This window comes from Falco rusticolus, chromosome 7 (genome assembly GCF_015220075.1).
Source record: "Falco rusticolus isolate bFalRus1 chromosome 7, bFalRus1.pri, whole genome shotgun sequence".
NCBI lineage: Eukaryota > Metazoa > Chordata > Aves > Falconiformes > Falconidae > Falco > Falco rusticolus.
In genome coordinates this window covers 9,521,448-9,545,024 of record NC_051193.1, presented here as the reverse complement: position 1 = coordinate 9,545,024, position 23,577 = coordinate 9,521,448, and the positions used below count along the sequence as shown (strand labels likewise).

General features: G+C 41.8%; 1 protein-coding gene across 3 annotated transcripts in view; it reads left to right on the top strand.

Moving 5' to 3' along the window:
* The window catches only part of MCTP2 (multiple C2 and transmembrane domain containing 2), a 109,704-nt gene that overhangs the window by 15,196 nt on the left and 70,931 nt on the right, over positions 1-23,577 (top strand). For 2 of the 3 annotated variants that reach the window (XM_037395846.1, XM_037395845.1), the window contains exons 4-9: positions 7,086-7,228; positions 8,024-8,100; positions 9,245-9,356; positions 11,373-11,408; positions 19,895-20,059; positions 21,926-22,056. In XM_037395846.1, coding sequence (XP_037251743.1) covers positions 7,086-7,228; positions 8,024-8,100; positions 9,245-9,356; positions 11,373-11,408; positions 19,895-20,059; positions 21,926-22,056 — 664 coding nt within the window. Of the gene's footprint in view, positions 1-7,085; positions 7,229-8,023; positions 8,101-9,244; positions 9,357-11,372; positions 11,409-19,894; positions 20,060-21,925; positions 22,057-23,577 lie in introns of those variants that run through there. The other variant, XM_037395847.1, reaches the window with a different exon arrangement.

Genomic DNA, 23,577 nt, shown 5'->3' with positions numbered 1-23,577 from the left:
ATTGAGTGCCTGTAAGGGTGAGAAGCCCCTTCTGTTTCCAGATCTTGTACTTCCGAAGTCTGAGGATGTTTGTTCATCTGTTAAACAGTGTGGTTACAAGAAATACACTTCTCGGACGTGATGTCAGCTGGGAGTGGCTGTGGTTGTGGTCGTTTGCCCCCTGCCCCTCAGCTGCATTGCTCCGGCCTGTATTTTCTATGTGTCTTTTTTCCACATAGTATTTTTCCCCCCACTAGTTTTTTTTTAACAGCATCTTTGTGCCCTGTCTGTGTTTCTTTGGGGTTTCCCTTGTTGTTTCCTGTTGCTGCACTTTGGTTTTGCTCTCCTTGCTTTCCTCTCGCGGTGTAGTATGGAACATGCCATTGTCTTGCTGGGTGCATCTCGCTCCCCTGTCCAGAGCACATCATCATCTGCTCTCACATCTAACACCACCTACTGCCAGGGGATCCCGGTGGGCTCCCAGAGCTGGCAGAGAGGCTGTGCTTCTCTGCTCCTAACCTCAGCGTGAGCTGTGCCAAATCTCGGGCTCCCAAGGGCAAAATAAAATTCAAGGGGACAGAATAAGACATACTTTTAACTTTAAGCGATAATGAACCTGCAGTAGCCCACCACTTAGAGCTCTGGGCTATCTGCTGCTCGGGTCCACGCTGATACCAGGGTGCTGGAGGAGGGGATGTGTTTGTGCTGTGCTGGGTGTTTGTCAGCTTAGTGCATTGTTTGGAAAGCAAATGCTCGGAACAATTAGGCTGTATCGCTCCCTGCAAACATACTGATTAATTTAGACTTTCTCTGTTTTCAGGGTATCTGCAATTAGATCATTAGTCCCTCAGATTTATTAATTATTGAGATGTATTAGGCAACTTTTCACACTTCTTTTTGAAAGGCGTAATCATGGCTAATTTACAACTGCTAAGAATTTGAATGGTGCTGGGTGCTTGTTTTGATGTTTTCTGGATCTGGTGTAGCTCTGCCTACGAGGGCTTGTGCAGCAAGTGTTGGTCTGTGCCAAGTTTGGTTTCTGGAGAGACAAAGTGTGCGGCTGGAACTTTGCCCTTTATACACGGTGATCCCTGTGAGCATCCTTCCTGGACTGGCAGTGGGAAATGAATGCACAAAGATAGGAACTTCAGGAAAATAGATTGAGTTCGAACAAAAGCAATTAATCCATTGTATGCGTAGCCACCTTTGGTAAATTAATGTTAAATTAAGAAGCATAGGGATGGCAGCACAGAAAGAGAATACATAAAGGCCCAGAGAATACCCTGTGACTCTTCTTTTGTAGATAATTGTAATTTAGATAACAGGTTTCTTAAACGGTCCAAGCTCTATTAATTGTCAGAGCTGAGTCTTGGGGGGGTGGGGGGGGCACCTGCCTGCATTAGCAGCTCACACTGTGTCTTTCTGGGACCCCTTAAGACTACAAGAAGACACAACTATTTACACCGAAGGTCCTCTGTGCTGCCTAGTAATATAAATGTGCTTTCTGCCCTCCTGTGCCTTCATACTTGAGCCCGACTGGGAATACAATGTTCAGCTGAACTATTTTTTGCCATAGGCAAGTCCATTCTTCGTGTCCTTGCATCCCTAATGCACGCCACATGGCGTTTTGGTAGGGTCTTGCACGTTCTTTTTAGCTCCTTTAGGTTTTTTAAACACTGTGAAGTGTCTTGCATAGAATGTTCCGTATCTGCTTCTGTCACTTTATTACTGTTCAGTTCAGGCTTTTTTTCCCTTTTTTCCCCCCATCATCTGTGGGTTTGCATACATTCTTCACACTTCTCTGGTCTTTTTAGTGTATTGGGTTTTGTTGTGGTGTGTTTTTTTGGTTTGTGGGCGTGTTTTTTGCTTGTTTGTTGGTTTATTTTCCCTTGGAACCTATTGGCGATGCTTGTTTCCAAGCAATGTTTCACTTCCATCTGGTCATGTAAAACTAGCTGGGCACAAAACTTTCCAAAATTACCTGAATTTCCTGCCAGCAGAATACTTTTTTTGTTTTAGATTTTCCCTTTAAGCCTTGATCTTTGCTATTTCACTACAAGAATGTAGTGGTTTTCCACTTAAAAAGAAAAGTGTGTGTTCCATTTTAAAGTATCTTTTACTCCTTGTTGTAAATGACTCCAGTAATTCTATTTCTAGGAAGATTTTACAAAATTTATTCTTTACATGCATATAAAATAAATCCTTCATTTCCTTCTTCAGATTAAAATGTAGGGTTTTAACCAAAGCTTAAGATGGTCTAGGTTATATTTCATACTGTCCTTTGATTTTTTTTTCAGGTTTTTAAGGCAACTCGGTGGTATTTTTTATTTATTTATTTATGTAACGAAACTTGTTTCATATGCTACGTTTCCCGTAAGTTTACTCCTATAAAATAGTGTGTGGTTTGAAATTATATCGGGTCTTCTGGTGTTGGCATTTTTTTTTGGTTTTTTTTTTTTTTTCTAATTATGAAGTAAGTGTGTAGCAGTATTGAACACAGTCAGTGTGATCCATCCCCTGGTAGCTGCTAGAGGGCAGCAGGATCCATTTAAAAACACCATTAACAGTTTCTTGGGCTGCTCAACTCTCCTGCTGCTGTGTCCCAGCAACTTTCGCTCACTGAAGCTTGCTCTGATTTTGTTTTTAGTGTTAGTGGAAGAAAATAAAGTAAAATAGATACTATGTGAATGAATTCAAGGGAGCATCACTGCTGAGAAGAATGTTCTTTCTCTAATGGGAAAACAGGTCCAGCTGACGGAATGATTTTTTTTAGAGGTCATCCATTCTTTATACTCCTGCTGGGTTTGTTTTAGGCTGAGAGGTAGATAATCTTGTTTGTTGTATAAATTTTGGTGATATATTTCATTGTGTGAGAGCCTTTTTGTCATTGAATAACGTTTAAGTTAACCTCAAAGCATCACACCTTGCCTTTCCCGCTAGAGAAGTATTTTTCTCGGGCTAAATTCTCAACTGACTTCAGGAATAATCAGTCGTCTTGCGTTACCCCGCTGGCATTGCTACAACTGTTGTGACAGAGATGAACATGTTCAGATTTTGCATTGCAGAAAAGCCTGGCTGCATGTGCTTAAAAGTTGTTGACTTGGTTTCTTTCACTGGGAAATGGCTGCTAAAAAGCTTTTTTTATCATGGTCTGTCTTCTCCAGAAAATTATCAGGTTTTGTCATGTTTAAAGGAAAATTATACATATGAAAAACCAAACCAACCTAAACCTTTTCTAGACTGGTTCGTCTCTAAAATCCCTAGGTCCTTTTCTGGCTAGGTTATAGATTGTCTCTAGTAAGTAGCTTTTAATAGATCCAGACATCTTTCTGTTCTTGAATCCAGAAGGCGTCAAGCCTTGAATTCAAATGCAGTTAATCATTTGCAGTCTGTGCTGTTCATCCCGTCAGGCAAGGCTTGTCCACCTGCCTTATTTCTCATCCCCTTCTCCTTTTTAACCTATTTTGATCACCTAGATGCAATCTGGGGTGTCTCAAAGAAGCACAGAAGTGGACACAAAGACCCAGGGAGGTACAGGAGCTTCGTCAGCATCCCAGGAGCAGCTTGGGGGAAGCCTGGAAAGCCCCAAAAGGGACTTTTGTTTCTCTCCCAGCCATCCAGGTCCACCCCAGCAGACGCCAGTGAGCCCTGGTGCGCGCCAGCTCCCGCCACGGAGGTGAAGGTCCATCTGTTTGTCGGCACAGAGGTGTCAGCCCGTCATTTGTATGATCCGGGAGCCACGCTCCCGCGACGCCGACCCCTTTCCCCTGCCTGCCTAGTTGAGATGTTACCCCTCTGACAGCCAGACAGGCGAGCGCCGCCGAAACCCGCACCCCTCCACAATTATTTTCCCTAACAATTAACACCGGTACTAACTTGACACCTTTTCCTTGTTTGGCTTTTGTAAACCATCATCCCTTTTTCTATTAATTCCCAGCATTAATATTTTCTTTCGCGCAAGTGCTGCCGTTCACCCCTGAAACAGTTTGAACATTATGTAGCTGTCAAGATAGCGAGGGATTACCCAGTGTGCCTTGCTGGAGTAAGTGACACCACTGAGGCCCCGGTTTGAGATGTTTATTTTGAGAGTAAGCTGACAAGCATGAAGGCCTGATCCCAGAGTGGCAATCTTATTTAATTAAAGGCCTTTTTTTTTTTTTTTTTTTTTCATTATAGCTTTTTTCCATCACTACTTTTTCTATATTTTAAAATTATATATTTATATATATATTCCTTTCATATATATATATGTATGCTTATATATATAAAATATATGTAAATATAATGGATGACATTCTTAAAAAAATATGTATATATAAGAGAATGCTTGCTAAAGGCTGGCTCACATGAGCAGTGCTGGGCAGCCCTTCTCCCAATTTATTTTCCTTTCCTGTATAACAACCTGGAAAGCTTTCAGAGCAATAATGCAATTGGGATGCTTACTTAGCCATAGTCTTCTTGCTTCCATCCCTGGAGAAAGGGCTCGGAGTTTTAGACTTGCAGATACTGAACTTGCTGGCTGTTTGCTTTCTCTGTCTCTTTCTCTTCAGGTTTTGCCCTTGTGTGCGTGGGTTTTCTGTGCCAAAAGCAGATGAATTGTGGCCACAGACCACCTGCCTCCATCACCCCCTTCATGCTCTCATTTCACCAGTTGCTTTCCTTGTCTCGGCCAGTTGCTATTCCATACACAGAATAGGTTGTGGACATTATTATTCCTATTATCGTTATTTTAAATAATGCACCTTGCTCCTGGTTATTCTGTAAATAAAAGCTAGTTAACTTTTCTCTTTTTCTCTTTTCTCTTTTCTCTTTTTCTCTTTTCTCTTTTTCTCTTTTCTCTTTTTCTCTTTTCTCTTTTTCTCTTTTCTCTTTTTCTCTTTTTCTATTTTTATCTTTTTATCTTTTTCTATTTTTATCTTTTTCTCTTTTTCTCTTTTCTCTTTTCTCTTTTTATCTTTTCTCTTTTTATCTTTTTCTCTTTTTCTCTTTTCTCTTTTCTCTTTTTCTCTTTTCTCTTTTTCTCTTTTCTCTTTTTCTCTTTTCTCTTTTTCTCTTTTCTCTTTTTCTCTTTTCTCTTTTTCTCTTTTCTCTTTTTCTCTTTTCTCTTTTTCTTTCTTTCTTTTTAAAGGAGCTGCAAGTAACCAACACAGGAGAGCTCAATGCTGGTATTTTTTGAACCTCTGCATCCTCTGAGGGCTACTGCCCACCTTGTAGGGCTACGATTTATCTCTGTGTTGCCACTCATTGTGGAAAGTGTGCTGGTTTTATGCTGTACACTTTATATAGGAGTATAATTGTAGTTCTGAGAAGTATTCTAGGGAAAGGTCTATTCCCAACCCGTTGAAAACAGTGAGAAGCTGCCCTCTGACTTCCCTGGCTTTGGATCAGGCCCTTATTATTCTCCCTTAGAGAAGAAGGAAAAGAAGCTTCTTTTTAAGTTTGGAGCATTTTTTCACAGAGGGGGGTTGATTTCAACAATTACTACTTAGGAAAAGGATCAGCTGCTGATACTATTTGAAAACCAACTGATATTTTCCTTCTGTGAATGAAAGACCCTTCATATGCAAAATTGGCCAGGGCTCTACCACCCTTCCCTTTTGAAATTAAAACCATAATAACTTTCTCTAATTCTTAAAAATAAGTCTGTATGTCCCAGGAGCACAGTTCTTTACAGTACTACCTAATTCCAAATAAATGCTAACACATAACTTTTTTTTTTTCATGAATCTAAGTCTGTCTTCATACAACACTAACCAGAGCTTTGGATGTTTAAGTATGGGGTTTTTTTTTTTCACATTCTCACTGTTCCACCAAACTACTGGCAAGACAGAGTATTGGTCTTACACTGGGTTATCCTGAGCTGCTGTGTGTTTGTCGGCCAGTATCCCAATGGGAACCAGGGGAGGACAGGTTCAGATTATTTCTGCATGTGAAGTCTGGCGGAGGAGTCAATCTTTTCTTGCCGGCAGCCCACAGTGCAGGCTGGGGGGCAGCCAGGACTATTGTGTGCTGTTCTTCTAATGAAATTGAACTGTTAGGAGAGTTTAATTCCAGATATAAGGTATAATACAGACAATATTGAATATGACAGATGAATGGCACCTGGGATCAGTTAATTGTATATGCTGCTACACCTCAGTTTTATTCTTCCCCTGATTTTTTTCTTTTTTTTTCTTTTTCTTTTTTTTTTTTTTTTTGGCAAAGTCTGTATGTGTTACTAAATGAACTATCTAATTAAATCCTTCATGTACCTTATTCGCCCTTTGGTATGGTGTCCTACGTGGTGGTTGGTGTTAGTGCAGATGCCGCTGGTTTAATAACAATGATAAAAAGTTGATTCCCTCTTCTGTTTTCCTTTGACAGCTGCAAGTCTTTCTATTGCTGCTGAGTGGCACGAGCCTCATGCTCTGTCCATGGACATCTGTTCCATAAAAATATGGGACATTATTGCCATGGCAAATTATACCACTTGGATTAAAAAATGTGTTACCTGAATATTGTTTGTTGCCTTTATGGAGTCTATTCTGTGTGTGGTTTTTATCCTGAGCTGGTGAATAATGTCAGTATTTTTTCACTGAAACTTGAAATTTGGTGCTAAGTAAATTGGCAAGTGACTCCAGTGATGAAATCCTGACGGGTATTTTAGCTATTGTTACTGGTTTCCTTGGAGCTCCTATCCAAGTTACGATGCTTTTGAGTTTTGGTCTTTTGATATATCCATAGTCACAGGATTGCATTTTCTTTCTTCCACTGTCTGTGTTGTGAGTTGGCCTGTAAACAGTTGTTCATCCCTGCTGCTGTTTCCTTTTTTCCCACATTAAAACCGTAACTAAGTTACTAAAGAATAATTAATGTTCTTTAAAAATAACACAGCAGAGATTGAGTGAATGATGAAGAATTTTTGTTGCTGCTTTCAAACAACTTTGTGCTTCTGTTCTATAGAGTTCCTGTATGAGCTATCAGTTTTTCTACAGGTAATCAAGTATATGCATGTATATATAAAATTACTCATTGCCATTTATTATTGTTATGTATTGTTTTATGTAACTATAATATTGTGGGTTTACGTGGGGATATGCTAATCTATTCTTTATTAATTACCACAGGTACAAGTGACCCATATGTGAAGTTTAAACTGAATGGGAAAACTCTATACAAAAGTAAGGTAGTCTACAAGAACCTCAACCCAGTTTGGGATGAAACTGTAGTGCTGCCTGTACAGACCCTCAATCAGAAACTCTGGATCAAGGTAGGTTTTGGGTTTAGATTTTTGAAAGATGGATCTATATTTTTTTAGGCAATCATTTTCAACTTTAGAAATGTATTGATTTTTATTCGCTGTAGCAGTGTAACTTAAAACACAATCCGGTTTTAAGAGTTTCAGCAATTTCAAATTAAAATGCACATATGTCTTTTCCAGACTTTACTCACATGTTTTGCTTTCCGTCTGCAAAAACCCAAGTTGAAATAAAACTCCTTGACTGGGTATGTTTAAAGCTATGGAGCTAAATTCTCCCCGCTCTTACTGTGCTTGTGCAAGCTCGGTGAAACCAATAGCGGTTTCATAAGCACGTTTTAAGAGTGTAATTTGGCTGGGTTGAACAGAATTATTACCTGGGATGCAGCTGTGACAAGTAGCAAAGCCTTTTCTCATTATGAGTAACGTTACAGTTACCAGAACCGCAAGCTACCAGTTGCGAGCACTAATTGCTAAAACATCTGTAACCAGAAGTACCTGATTTTTGTGCAGCATTTCATTATGCTGTTGCACAGGGCATAAAGGAACAGGCACAATCCATAGCAGCACACATGTCTCTGTTTACATAATATTAAGGAGATACTTCCAAAATGCTGTTTAAATATTTAGTTAAAAATACAAATTAAAGCAGAGAGATGGAAAATTATCCCTGAATTTTATCTAAGCTTTGATCTTTCAAATACAAAATTGCACTGAAAGGGCTTAAAATATCTGTTCTTTTACCGGCTGGGATAAAGCTGGCTTATGATGTGAACATTAGAAATATTTATTTTTTTTTGCTACCAGGTGTACGATCGAGATTTAACCTCTTCAGACTTCATGGGTTCGGCTTTCGTAGCACTCGCTGAACTTGAACTCAATAGGTAATATGTTTATTTAATTAAAGGTTAATAATGCAGCTTAATTGAGAAACAGGAAAATAATGAAACGCTTGTGCTCTAGCGTGGAATTTGTCTATTCATGAAAAGTTATTTTGATAGAAGATAGAAATGGCTTGAGATTAGTCCTGTACATGCACATGTTTATCCGGCGTTATGTACTGGATTCAGATCCAACCTGGGTGGAGCAGTTCAGCAGAAGGCACCCTCTCCTTTTTGTGTCTAGGAATAAGAATAAGAGTTTCTATATGCGGCATTGTTTAGGGAGTGCTACGTGAGAATAATTTACGGAGGTGGAAGAAGAAAGCGGGGAGAAGGTTGAGACCCCCCCCCCCTTAGCCCCACGTAGCGCGGGGTGCCTTTTTCTGTGCGTAATTGGGCTGAGGGGCGGATTGCCTGGCTGCTGCAAGCACCCCGCTCCAGCCTCCCCCCGCAGCCATGCGTCCCTGTGGCAGCTGCATCTGGCCCTGATTTAGTGCGGAGGCAAGCCCTGCGCCTTTTGTCTGCTGCTGCTTCATCTCAATGTGGAGCTGGAAGCCAGGAATTCGAGTTTTAGTTCTCTTTTATACTCTCTTGCTGGCTGTGTGACTCTTTCTAAAAAAAAAAAAAAAAAAAAGAGTTCTCCCTGTGGTGGTACGTTATAGCTCCCATGGCTGCTGTATCTGTATTTCTAGAAACGTTAATGAATTTATCCATGAGATAGAGCCACCAGATAAATGCCAGCATTCCTGTTTTCAGAGAGTAAACTGAGTCACAGAGAGAGATTACACACAGGCAGAGATAAGGCAGAATAAATATCTCCAGTGTCAAATCCCAGAAAATGTTAGAAAATTCACTTGGATAAATTTCCCTGTCACTCTTCTTCCCTGTGAAGTGGAGGTAGTACTAACTTAATTCGGTGGGTGGTGAGTTACAAGTATTAAGCAATGCTATATAAACACTATGCTGTGTTATTAAAAGGGGGGTGTTTTTTGTTAGAAGGAACCCTCCCGGTTTCCCATTTTAACATTTAAACTCAATATTGGGAATTTCAGACAAGAAGCTGAAATTTGCACAGCTCAGAGTGACCTTTAATAATCAACTCGAGTTTACTGGAGTCAATAAATGCTTGTCTGTTTTTTGCTTGTAGAACTACTGAACAGGTTTTAAAACTGGAGGATCCCAACAGTTTAGAAGATGATATGGGAGTGATTGTATTAAACTTGAGTCTAGCAGTGAAGCAAGGAGACTTCAAGAGAAATGTAAGTGCCTTAGGAAATCAAATTTATAGCTGGAATGCTGGGGTGGGGGGAAGAGCTGGCATAATCTGATTTACTGGGAAATGCCACCTTTATTTTCATCCTCTGAGACTCAATATTGAAATAGAGTTAGATCATAACTTTAAAAAAAGCCCCATATTTTTAAAGGGGTAAAAGTTGCATAGACATCTGTAGCTGGATGCTTCTGTCTTGGAGCTGTGATGCGCGCTGTGGCAGCGCTCTCCGTGTGCCAGGCATGTGGTCTCTGCCACCGCACTGCGCAGGCTGCTGAACTGAATGCGTGAACCGTGCTGTGATGGCTATTCCAGAGCATACTGCTTTCTGATTTCCACCGAGGAAAATTATTTTTTTATTTTTCTTTTTCTTTCTTTTTTTCTTTTTCTTTTTTCTTTTTTTTTCATGACAATGAAAAAATGTATCCATGTGAAATCTAAAAGCAGAGGTTTGATGTTAAGACTTAAACTGTGCCAATCCTGCAGAGGAGCACACTGGCTGAGAGGAAGACACGGCTTGTAAAAACCCTGATTTTGCCACTGACAGTTTCTTGATAGAGTTCAACTGAACTTGGCTCCTGATGCTGAAATATGGTGCATTCAGTGATGCTAGCAACCCAGGAGAACCTGGGAAGAGGCTGGGAACACCACAACTGAAGCTGTTAGTTTTCAAATTTCAGGTCCTGCACGTGTTTTGTTTTTTTTTTTTTTTTTTTTGCTTTGTTTTTCGTCTTTTAAGATTCCTACTAGTGTTTTGCACAGTGTGTGGAGTATACCTGTGTTGGTGAACTCATCCTGCTTCTGGCCAGCAAGGGATGGGGAAAAGCAGGCATTTGCTTGGACTGACTTGAAAACCAGAGCTATTTTTAAATATGTGTGATACCTATGTAAAGAGAAAATATCCCTATATTCTTCTATATAGTCTAATATGAAATTTGCTGTTTACAGCACATTATTGAATTACAGGTATAGAATTCCAGTCTGAATGGGATTATTTATAGAAACAGAAATGTTTCAAGGGGTTGGAACACAAAATAAGAAAAAGCTAATGTGGAGCGTCTGCTGTTCGTTATTTATTTTGCAAATAGTTGCCTTTTTGAGAATTGTGAAATCTCACTATTAAAATAATTGTAGAGTTATTTCTACCTCCATATGTGATTATTTAAAAGCTTAATGACAACATTCAAAACACTGTTGGCTGTATTTATATAGCTATATTGTGAGATGGCTTCGATGTGGGATGTTGAATTCCCCCTCTAACTTGTACAAGAGTGTGTTGTTGGCGCACATGTCACTGGGTTGCAGGAAGGGATGAAGAAAAGACATAAAGTTACTTTAGCAAAAAAGCAGTTCAGCCAAAAGAACCTCAGGAATTCTTCTGGGATTTTAAGGAAGGCATGTGCTAAAGTGGACCTAGCCAGTGAGACAGAAAATACATTGGTTTAAAGTAGCAGCTTTTGGTACTCTTGGGTGCTTGGTTAACATTCAGAGTGCAGATGATAGAAGAGCTGGTGCACACTGTAATTTTTTTTAAAGACGATGTTTTAAGCCCTCATATTTCAAATGCAGATTGCTCAGCCATTTCCAGTAGAATCAGAATAGTGAAATGGCTCTGTCCACGTTAGCACTTAACAGCAAGATGATTTTTTTTTTCTCCTTTTTAAATTAGCTTACTGTAGAACCAGATGGCACCAGAAGTATAAGCCATGTTTCTTACTAATGACTCTGGGTCCCTCCACTTTTTATTCTTTATTACTTTTTTTAATTTTCTCTGTTTTTTGGTGCAATGCAGGTATTTTGAGTTTGTTGATTGTTATGTTCCCTGAGGGAGGGGAGGTAGATGAATGCAGTCGTAGATCCAGCCCCATACTTGGTAATAAGCTTTTCTAACACATTTGACATGCTGCTGTTTGAATTATTTTACTAAACGCTTTCTCCATTGTACTCCTCCTCTGTTTCCTCTCTCTGGGTTCTCTTTGATACAATGGTGGGGACTCATGAATAGAGATGGTCAAGTCGGAAGAAGCGAACTTCATCCAAGGTAATCCATACTTTTTTCTCTTAAAAAGAAAAAAGCCCCCTCCCAAAATCTATGCCCTCCTCTGAAACGGAAAGGGTAAACATAGGAAAACCCTGAAGTATAGATGCAACCTGCCTGAATGTAGTGGCTGTGGTACCCTTCGCTTTTTTGGTTGTTTTTTTTTTTTTCAATGTGATGAGGAATTGCTGCTTTTTTCTGGTTGTAGGTGGAATGGTGGGGTCTAGTGGCAAACGAGAGTAAGACCCCTTTTAGCAAAGAGTAGTGGAAAGAGAAAGAACCCTGTCTGTACTAAAGAAATGGGTATAAATTCAACCAAAAATAGGTGCTGTAGACAATTTGAGTTGTTTAAGGATACCCCAAAGGTGACTGGTAGTTGGTCCTGGAGCTGAACGTGGGTCTGTTGGATCCCAGGGCTACTCGTTTGGGTTGCCTCTTGCCATGGGAGGAATTTTGTGAGGCTGTTATTTTTTGTGGGCAAAATTATCCTGTGGGGTTTGAAATTCCTTTTTTTCTTGGGATAGAGACCGAGCAGGGAGTTTTCATTACCAGCCATGTCACAGGATTTCCAAGACTTGTGTGTTGGTACATATCTGTGTAACATGCTTCCCTTGGTCTTCTGTGGTATCTCTGAAGGCTTCCGTTACTTTTATATTCCTGTACTGTCCCATTTTTGCATTAGATTTTAACTTGTTCGGGAAACAGACTGTGGCTTTTTATTTGTTCTGCAAAGCTTTAATTTGCTATTGAATAAATAACAATGATATAGGAACTGCAGGCCCCAGTACCCAGCTTGAGAGCTATACAGTCTAACTTTCTGAAAAGCTGTATTTGGCTCTTACGAGAACACATATGCATCTTGATATTTTCCCTATGTAACTATTGGTTTGTACCTAAATAAATTGAATAATTAACATCCTCTTGTTTCATTCATTACAACTGTGGTGTGCTATGCAGAGGAGCCAACCCTCTCAGGTATTGTGCCAGCAAGTGTATTTTTGTCAATACAAGAACTGCAAAGTACAGCCCTCGGAGCTGGACGGCAGCTCGGCGGTTCCAGGGGTATCGCAGCCCTTTGCTCGATGCAGAGAGCCGCCAGGCATCCCTGAATGCTGTATGACAGAAAGTGATGGAATAATTGAAGAGCTCAGCACTTTAGTTTTTAACTAAAGCTGGGGAAATTACCGTGCCCTCACTCAGTGTAGCTCGATCCCCCTTTTTCTCACGCGTGCACACACAGCTGTCTCTTGATGCTGGTTGGCTTTGGGTCCTGGGAAAAGGAGCCAAGTTTTTAAACTCTGGTCCGTTTTGTCCAGAATAGCCAAACTTCTGTCTTGGTTGCTGTCACTGGATTTTTTTTTTTTCCCTGGTTGTACACTATATCTCATTGCATTGTGAATAATTTATTTACATACAGGTTTTTGGACCTTCAGCTGTAAGCCATACTGTCAGGTCGTTGAGTTCTCAGGACTCTGACTAGAGCCTTAGCATCTTTTAAAATAAAATCAGGAGATGCTGAAGCCTGGTACTGATTTAGGAGACGTGAAAGTATTGTTTAAAAGAGAAGGGGGGGGAAAAAAAAAAAAGCTGCAACCCTGTGCTCTATTCTGTTCCAGTCACTAGAGGGTAGGAGAGCTTCAGTTCTTCCTAGGGAAGACACAGTTCATGCTCCAGTGTGATCTCTAAAGCTCTGTGACCATCCAAAGGCAGTAAAAAGTATTTCCCAGCATGCGCTGGAAAAATCTGACAAAGCAGTATTTCCTAGTTTATTGATTCTGCTACTGCACTAAAACACTAGTACTGTACATCAATAACCATCTTTAGTTAGGAAACTCTGGTCTGTGGAAGCAGTACTAGCAGTTTGTGGCAGAACATAAAGGCTAGAAAGAAAAATTGTGTGCATGGGGAATATAGGTGTCTAGGGAAGGCACAAGAGGTTACGGAAGAATAGCCAGAGAGTATGATGGGGTAGAAAACAATGTTGCTGGACGAGATAAAGATACAGGCATAAGGGGGGGCAGGGGAAGTGGGGAGAGCTTGGTCTTGGCTACAGAGCTGGCTCTGGTTGGCTGTTGCAGGGTAAAAAGGCCGTATACCTGCCATCTGAGCAGCTGAACAGAGACAAGTCTAAATTTCATCTCTGTAGATTTAGACGAATAAAAGTTTTCTATTTCAAAGAGTTTTCCTGTTTTGGTTTTTGGTTTTTTTTTTTTTTTTTTTTTTGTGCTGAACTGTAGCTGACCTCTATTGTAATATTTAGGTTTTCTTCTGCAAATACAGGGAAAATAACTTATTTTAAGAATGGACAAAATGAATATAACTTTCACAGCTTTTTTTAATCTGTATTGCCTGTATGAAAGAAATCTGATTATTCTCCAGTTTGACCACTTTATGTTATCTTCATGCAGATTTGGCACATCGGTGTCCTAAATGAGTCTTTTCTCATGTTAATCACTGGATTCTTTCTGGCTTCCCAGATTCACCCCAGATGGTCAGTACCCCTGTTTGGTGGTATTAATACCTGATGCAACTCCACGTCAGACTGGTGAAGGGGTTCACGTGGGCTGTTGTGGATACTGTACACTCTTCATGTGTGTTCTCTGGGCTCCCTTGTTTTTTGAAGGAAAAGCCACATTTCAGACAACAACAAAACCAGCAGCAGTCCAAGATCTCCAGTCTAGCTATGGTTGCCTCACGGTCATTAGAGATAGTATGCAGGAAGGATTTCAGCAACTGAATATTGTCTTTTAAATCATTTCAGTGCAAGAGCTGTTGAACTGGATGATTTAGGTATCTGTTGATTACACAGTATATATTTCTCACTGCTGCTAGAAGGGAATCATTGCACATTTGGGCGGACTCCCAAGACATGGGCAGCACATCCAGATCCCTCATTTTTCATGGGAGCTGAGAACACCATTGTCCTCTGTGGGAGCTGTCTTGAAAGACCACAGCTTTCTTCTTTTTCTCATGGAGGGTGGCATCGCAAAGGGAAGAGGGTACTATTAGGCAGTATTAATATATGCACTCATAGCTGTGTGTTGGCAAGCTCTCCTCTCTTTTCTGTTTTTCCTCCTGGGGCGCAGAGGGAGTTGGTAGCTATCTCTGCCGGTGCCCCACATGCTGATGCTCAGTAGCCTTGTTTGTCCCAGGTGGCTTGAGTCTCACCCTGAGTGCCCTGCACGCTATTTCCAGCATTTGTACAGCTGAATAATCTTTAAGCATTGAACATCTATGAACCAAATAAGCAGGTTTGCTTGGGGTGGATTGACCCGCAGCAGTTCAGTCCTGAAACAAAAGCGACGCAATTGCCACCTTGATAGCCTAAGCTGATTGAATAAATTGGCTGAAAGGCTGACCGGACCGAAGTGCTCCTCAGCATCTCATCGCGGGGGAAAATCCCTCACTCTTCTTTTTTTTTTCCTTCTGCGTGGGCTGTTAGATTTCATTTTTGCCTGCCTCATTGTATTTGGCTTTATCCCACAATACCCCGTGGGCAGCGACGCTCTCCAAGCATTTCACAGAGTGGAGGGACTCAGTTGCCACAGGGTCACGCATCGTGGTGGCAATCTCGTGTCGGTTCACTTGCCTTTCTCGCTGCCCTCTCCTCTTTCCCAAGGGGAGGCTGCCTCTGCAAAATAGTTTCCCTGCCTAATGAGGAGAGGTCCAAAGAGTCTTCCTATTTGTGTGTTGTTGTTTTCTCAAATGGCAAATTACGTGGCCCAGTTTCGATGTTGACCTCTTCACAGGGATTGCAGCAGGCTTTCTGTTGTCCTGTCTCATCCTTTTAAATGAAAGATGTGAGAGATGGGCTCACTTCACACTTGGCCACCTCGCTGTGTCATTTAAATGTACAATTTTTCTGCATCTCTTTATTGCTTCAAAAACAAGTTTGAACTTGGGGCATGGTTGTGTGTGTCAGGAAAAGAGACAGATTTGAAAGCAGTCCTGATGCACCAGAGGGGATTTGCTGGGTGCCTATAGAGGGAAATTATATACAAATGGTGTTATCAGGGAGACTCAAGCTCCTAAAGGATCTTGTGAAGCTGGGTCAATGAGCCAGCTCTTTCCTCTCCAAAGCTCTGCAATTCTTTCTCATTGCCTGTATTTGGCTCTGTGAAGGCAGAATATGGCCCACCTGCTCGTTGTTGTCCAGCTTTCTTCTTTAAACCAGAACCAGAAAGTAATGAAAAAATTGAAGATCAGTGTGAGAAACTTCTATGTACATTTTAAAACCAGGAACTAGACTCTGAAAATGGTACTGTGAGCACTGAATTTGATTTTTTTTCTGTTCAGAGTTGTGGGATGTCTTCTGGGCAAATATTCTTTCAAAGCAGTAGGGAGAACCACCATCTTCTGTTCCTGACGTGGCAGGGTCCTGCTCTTTGACCAGGCCATACTTTTGCTTCAGAGAAGATTACTCATTACTTATCTGATGTTGCACAGTGCCTAAATCTGCTGTAAACATGGGCTTTTAAGACTTTAAAAACATCTAGTTTGTTTTAAAAAGTAGAGCATTCTGGATATTGTTGCGCTTATTGTTTTCTTTCTGGCTGGCTTGTTTGGGGGATGCTTTTTGTTCAAGTTGTTACCCATTTTATGGCAGGGAACTGCTCATAAAGGTGACCTTTGTGGTATCGCCTGTTATTTGCACTCAGAGCCCAGCCAAAATCAGAGCTCTGTCTGCAGACAACCCCTTCAATTCCAGTCTCAAGGCTATCTCTATTTCAGAAGTGATGAGGGGGCAGGAAGGAATAAGCAAACTTGTCCTGTGTCTTGTGCTTGGGGCATGTGCCAACTTCCCTCACAAAGCGTGCGTTTCCTCCTTTCCAGCCCTACAGCCTGATCCTGGCTTCAGCCAGCTTTTCTGTACCTCTGCAAAGCACCTTTCCTTTGGGCTGGGATGTAGCCAGAGTGTGAGCTGGCTGACTGCGGAGTTTACAGGAAAATATAGCAGGAGAGGCTTGAAGGACCTGGCACCCAGTCTGGGAGCACAGCTGGAGGGAGCTGGGGGTCAGCAGCCGGAGGAGTGAAGTACCCAAGTGCGGAGGCGTCCATAGCCTGGGAGGTAGCAGGGAAAGGGAAGAGCTGAATAGATGAAAACACTTTAAAATTGTCACTGATTAAGCAGTTATGTCCTCCTTTTCTGGCCAGTACATACAGAGACTTCGACTTTTCCGGTCTCATTGTGAAGGCTTGTTAGTGTAGTGGTGGCTGGAGGGGAGGGAAGGGGTTTGGAGTGGTTTTTTCAGTGCTTGTTTTGCCCCTGAGTAACTTCGTGGGACTAATGGTTGCACTTCTCTGTGCTTCGCTCTGTAGTAGTTTTGCCAACTCAGAGGGAGGCTGTGAAGTTTAATCAATTAACTCTGTGTAAATCAGCTTGAAACGAGTAGGTGGAGAGTATCAGAGAGGAGGTGAGACTTTTAAAATAAATAATGCAATAATCATTTTCTTGTCACCTGGGAGGCATTTTCCATAGCACAGACTTCCCCAGGCAGCACTAAAGTTGACTCATTGATGGTCCAGGTCTGTGGGTCTCCCACACATCTGGGTTACCCCAGACGTGCTTCCTTCCAGAAACTGAGAGTGGAATCTGAGACACTGCCTGTTTGGCTGGGATTTCCATCAGGGTGGTCAGAGGAACAGCCTGCCAAATACCCGGGGAGGCTGGAGAGGTGGCCACAGAGCATGCACAGAGCGGTTCTTCGGTGTGTCTGTACGTGAGACGAGGCACAGGAGACCTGCCAGACCTGCTGAGCACACGTTGTTGGAATGACCTGGGCTGGTCCAGGAAACCCAAAGCATTCCTAACGTGATGGGTTGTCTTGCAGGGGCACAAGGCGAGCAGGCTTCCCGAGCTCCATGCTGCTCCATTTGGAGAGAGGCTTGTGGCACTGGTGAGGCTGGCTTGGCAGGGGTTGGACACAGACTGCGGTCACCGAGCTGGTGTTGAGGTGCTGCAGATCAGCCCTATGCCCTAAACCAGTTGCAAACATCCTGGCTTCTCTATCCAGCGTGATGCTAGATCTCATGCAGACGGTAGCCAGGTCCTCTTAGCTGGAGACCAACGCACCCCTCTTCTGAGATGAGCACAGAGCGCTTTTGCAGCCGTGCAGCCATCCGGGAACGAGGCACGAGGCCATTCACAAGGGGCCACCTGTTCTGGGAGGTCAGAGTTGAATTGCAACGTGCTCTAGTAATACCGAGCTGCAGGCGCTGATTTTTCTGGGGACTGCGTGGAATCTGGGCTGTTTTGGTACTTCCCAACAGTCCTTTGAACTGTCAAGTCAGTGGTGACAAAGGGTGGGGTTGTGTGTGCTGCAGAACTTGGGCAGGAGGCCCCCCAATGCTGAGTGACTCCCTAAAATACTGGCCTGCTTAAAGAATGAAAAGAATCCAAATTGATTCGGAAAGTGTTAACAACTGTCTGTCGTGTTCAGCCTGGAAGCTGTGAAGAGAACTGGATGCTTTGTTTTTTAAAAGAAATTGTAATGTGGATAATAAACTTTGTTTTTTTCTTTTTTTCCTTCTTCTGGTGAACTAACTTCAAATACCTCTTCCTCCTCTGAGGAAGGAGCTGGGGGAAGGGAAAATCCTTGGTCCTAAAAGCAGCAAGTACATCACATCAAACATGACTATGTTAAATACTAAAATGTTCAAAGTACAACCGAGATAGATAAAGGCTTTGATGGGAAGTGGATATTTCCCAGGGACATTACAAGCAATAATCCAGATGTTATGGTGTAATGCAACGAGTGTCCACGGATAGATGGGGAGCTCAAGCCAAGCAGCGCCTGCTGTAGGCCTTAGCCCTCCACTCCCATGCTGTTACGCCATATGGAAGCAATCTCCAGGCCCCCTTAATAGCCAGCTTTGGATTCCATTTTCACAGGGCTCATAGAGCTAAGTGGAGCTGTTTTATGGACAAGTTAGATAGAAGCCTTTCCAAGATAAACATCCAATTCGAAATTAGGACATACCAAGCTGCAAAATTATTTTAGGGCATATTTCATGGAAGCACTGCCATTTTTCTAAGGCGATTGCCAGACTGTAGAATGCCCTTTGATCCCTTGTGGACATTACTCCCTTTTTTATAAAAAGGATTTTGAAATAGTTGCAGTGTTTAGGGAGGAATATATCTGCTGGGACTTTGAAGTATGTCCATGGGAACAGTCATGCTTTAGCTTTTTGGCCTAAAAGATGAACTTTAAAAAAAAAAAAAAAAAAAAAAAGACAACATTGCAGCTGGATTTATGAATCAAAATCTTGTTTTCTTTTTAAAGGTAGGAATTTTTAACCACTTTGCCAGGAAAGCCAAACGGGGTGTTTAAATAGAAATGTATTAATATGCTGGTGGGATTCAAAGAGTTGGGGTATTTTAACCAGTAAAAAGCGGGTAAAAAAAATTGTGAGTTCACCACCCGTGATTTAAGAATTTTGTTGCTGGGTAATTGATCCATAAAAAGTAATCTTCAGACATCAGGTGCTTTTGCAATCGTTTTATTTAGCAACAACATGTCTTACTTGCTTTTAAAGCTAACACGTTCTGTTTTAAAGTGACTTGTGAAATCTTCTTCTCCATCTTGCTCCCACCTGTATATGACATGATTGAAGCTCCGAAGTGTGGCAAGTTAAAAGTTGCTTCACAGGAATAAAATATGGCAGGATTTTTACTGTGAGAAGAAAAGCACAGCCCTGAGTTTTAATGTTTCCAGCTCACTCCCCCCAAATAAAGGCCTATTTAATCATCCTCTGTCCAATAAAATATTGCCAGTTAGCAAACTGTTAGCGCAGCCATGCTATGTAGGATGCAGCTGCAAAGGTAACAAATGTGGCTACCAGGTAACCATAACTCCAGATAAAGAGCCCAGTGGTGTCAGTGGTTTTTTTCAGCAGGCATCAGTATTTTTGATTCGTGAGCTTGGTTGCTGGAAGCAGGAGCTGCAAAGGCAGCAGGCAAAGAGCTAACGTGGACGACAGGCGGTTGAGTGATTGAGGAGGTGGAAGATGCGTGTTCAGCCTTTCACCTGGCCATAGCTTTTGTGATTGTGGGCTGTCTCCCTGGAGAGGACAGACCTGCGTTTTGATGGATGTAGCTGGAGACGTTTAAGAGTTTACTTTAGTTTCTCCCCTTTTCCACCTCTCCTCCCCATCGCTCTCCTGTGTCTTTCCCTGAGCCGAGGTAACAAGTTGCTCTCAATGCTAAAGGTCTGGTTATCAAAGCGCAGCCAGGTTATCTGAAGTCAACTTCTCTGGTGGTTTAAGCAAAACCTGATGATTTTTGCTGTCATGCTGAGCACCATCCCTTCACAGGACCAGCCGTAGAACGTACAGGCAGAGCATCCATAGCATCCTACTGCCCTCCATTCTCTGCTGACTCCTAGGGGATCGTGGTACCTCTGTCACTGCTGGTGCTTTCATATCACAGTCAGTTTGAGCATAACAGTGTGGGTCTGAGTGTATGTTTCATGTCGCTGACTTCTTTTCAGTCCAGTTTCATGCGGAGCATGCGACTCTCTGACTCCTTGCGCAAGAACCAGTTGTGGAACGGGCTGGTCACCATCACTCTTTTGGAGGGGAAGAACATCCCTGGAGGAGGCTTGGCAGAGATTTTTATTCTCCTGAAACTGGGAGATCAAAGATACAAGAGCAAGGTAAGTATTTAGCATTTTCTTAAGTTTACTGAAGCCGATACGGTACTTAGTGTTTCTTTTACCGGTATTGCTACCTCAGATGGAACGATTCTCAAATCTCTTGAATAAGTGAGATCAAAACCAGGAGACCAGATCAGGGACATTAACATTTGACTAATGTATGTTTTACATGCCAATATAGAAATAGTATGTTAGCAATAATGTGTGTATCTGGTTTTGTACATTTAAATACTCATCATATTGATGGATGTTTGAAATCAGTATGAAATGAAATAAAGCTATGTACATCACACATATGTTTTGCTCTCTGCCAGTAAAGATTTTAGGTTTGCAATGTTAGGTATGCTGGAAAAGCAGACTTAAAGTGGTTCCCAGTGCAGAGGACTTACTTTTTATTTATTTTTTTAAAGCACCTTTCTTGAAAAATGTTATGTATAGCAGTACCTGCCCCCCTCCTCCCCAAATGTACATAATGTTCTATGGTTTTGATTTGAATTTTTATTCCTCTAAGGCTGTGTTTATTTGTATCCAGTACCATTTCATGGGAATCTAAGAAAGGAGTGGGGTTCACAAAGACATACATTTCATCTCTATAAAGTTGAACAAAGAGAGAGGCTGCAACTAAAATAATATTCTGTTGATAAAGTAAGAGCTCTGCATGTCATGAACTGGAAGTACAGAGAGAGGAGGAGGATGAGAAGACAAATCCCCTCCTGTACAAAATGTACAGGGCAAGTTTACAGAACATAACGTTCAGATGTAGGCACATCTGAAATCTGCACTCTGCCCCCAACATCGGACCTCAAACCAAGGTCATGATATAAAGTTTTTGTTTAGAAAAACAGCTTTGAAAAATAACAAATGGGTTAGTTATTTTAGAATAAACATACGTTATTCCAGTTAAGATCCCTTTTTATGTTTCTCTTTAATGGTCCGTAGCCTGTGTCATGAATCTACACGACTGCACTGTTTGCAGTCACAGAAAATTAAGAAGTTCAAAAAGGGGAGGCAAGTGCCATGTAGCTTGCAGCGAGTTAATTGCTTAGTATTTCTGTCTGGGGTCCAGCAGAAGTTGGGGACCACTGCTTTTGCACCCTAGTAAGACTTCAAGTTGGCAATGCTTCACATTCCCTCCTGGAGTTTATTCATTTTATGAAGTACAGTCTCTCGTGGTCCAGAAGAGCAGACAAGGTAGGAGAAATTTCAGTCATGGCTGAGCTAATCTTATCTCCTGTTCTCTCAGTGGCCATGCTGATATTGATGGTGGGTAGTGTAGTGTGACATGAATTGTAAGTGATTTAAGTCCCAATCCTCTGAATCAATCCTCAGGTTACTCTGAATACTCAGAGTAACCTGAACACATGAACAATCTCACTGAACTCAGAGGGACAATTTACAGGCATCAGATAAACTGGATGTTAATAATTTCAGGGCTGCTCCTTCTTTGCCTATATCTTAACACAGAAGGTTAAAAAGTACTAGTTTGGGTTCCTTAATTCCTTCAGACCTGTTTTCAGGTGATTGTCCTCAAAGGGTTTATTCTTGATTTCTTCCAGTGTGTGATGTTGAATGATGACCACAGTCCACTGAAACGGAGCTGGTGCATCCACCTTGCATTTCAGAATTTCTCCAGCCATTCATTCATGTCATGCTTCTGTATTTATCATTATTGTGAGGCAGGAAAGAGAGGTTTTCAGGAAGATGAGGCTGTGCATGATGGGCTGGGGAGCTTTGGTTGGAACGACCTTAGTACTTGGTGCCCTAACATCTGTCTGGCCTTGTTCTTGTAGAAAAATTGAAATGTGCTTTACTGTGGAAATAAGTACTATTTAAGAAAAGTAAATATTATAACTGCATGTTTTCTAGACACTGTGTAAGAGTGCAAATCCTCAGTGGAGGGAACAGTTTGATTTTCACTACTTCTCTGACAGGAAGGATATGTTGGACATTGAGGTCTGGAGAAAGGATAACAAAAAGCATGAGGAGCTTTTAGGAACGTAAGTTGTGGTTGTTTTTTTTTTTTTTTGGGGGGGGGAGGGTAAGTACAAAAGATAATGTGATTTTTATTATTATTTTTTTAATGGATCAATTTATTTTCATTACCAGCCATCACACTATATGTTTCTTTCCTCATTCTGCTCGTGTCCAGATGGCTTTGTAAGGGTATGTTTATTAAAACCTATTAATGGGTAATCAGTTAATCACAACTTGAACGCAGAGGCACCCAAGCTGACCCTACACTTGCTGACTGTAAAATCCAAACTACTGCGGGAGCTCAGTGCAGCCGTTTTTGGGAGGACGGTGGCAGGGAGGAGGCAGTATCTGCCTGTGTTTGCTTGGTGATATTGCTCCAGATCCCCTTGTGCTCTGCAGGGCCCATTTGCACCTTCAGGCTGGTGCCAGCTCCGGGTGGTCTGCTCCTTGAGAGTGGCACTGGTGTCCCTGCTTTCTGTTTGCACTTTGGTGTGGTCTTGTAGCCTCATTTACATATGGGTCCTGTTACCTGGGTTTGCTTTATTTGGGTAATCTCTTCCCAGCTGCCACAGAGGACTGATCTCTGTGGGTTTGGTCCCCCACTCTATTGCACAAGCTTGTGTTGTTTAAAACATCATTTTCAGGGGCAGCCTCAGTGGTGATTTACCCATCTCCTGACTGATACCAGATTTTGTCCCACTGTGTTATTCCATTATAGCTTCAAATTCTCAGGTAATGATTTCATGCCACGTTAGCAGATGAGACTTTTTGTGGGATAGCAATCAACCTTTTATTTTATTTTTTTAATAGGAACAAAATATGGTTCCTACTCCTGTGTTGTGCTCTTTCTCTTCCACACTGACTCCTTATTTTGTACAGTGTTAGTACAGTCTTGGTTTCCTAGTAGTAACTGCGTCTTGTTCCTTCTTTTGGCTTGCAGCATTGCCATCTAGACCCATCTGCACAGTTGGCTACATGGCAGCAGCACCAAGAACCATTTAATTTACGGGAGCCCCTCTTGGGTCTGCCTGTGCTTACCTGCTTGCAGGACCAGTGCCACAACCTCTGAATTCTTAGGGACAGGGAACCTGTCCGCAGTTGTTTGCTGTTCTTACCTGGCGAGGGTTTCACAACTTGCTAAGTAACAGTAACTCGTAAGAACATTCTCTCACTTAAAGCATTCAAATAGTTTGAAGCTATTCACAGAAAAGAACAATGCCCTTTGGCTCAGCAAATGCTTGTGGTTTTGCAGAGCAGGAAATGCTTTCTGGCTGAATGCTGTTGCTCATCACATGGAGAAGTGGCTGAAGATGAATCTGTTCCTTCCATTCTCACAGTTACTTTTATTACTTCTGATATCTGTTTAGAGTTAAGAAACGTAGCAGTGTTTGTGGCTTGCCTCTGGTCAGTCTCCTTAATGCTGGAACAATTCTTCCTTAGTTTTTTCCCTCCTCTTTTTTTTTTTTTTTTTTTCCCTGCTGGTTTCTGGCAGGTGGAGTTCAGTGTGGCAAAAAATTATCGGCAAAACACTTATTCTATTATTG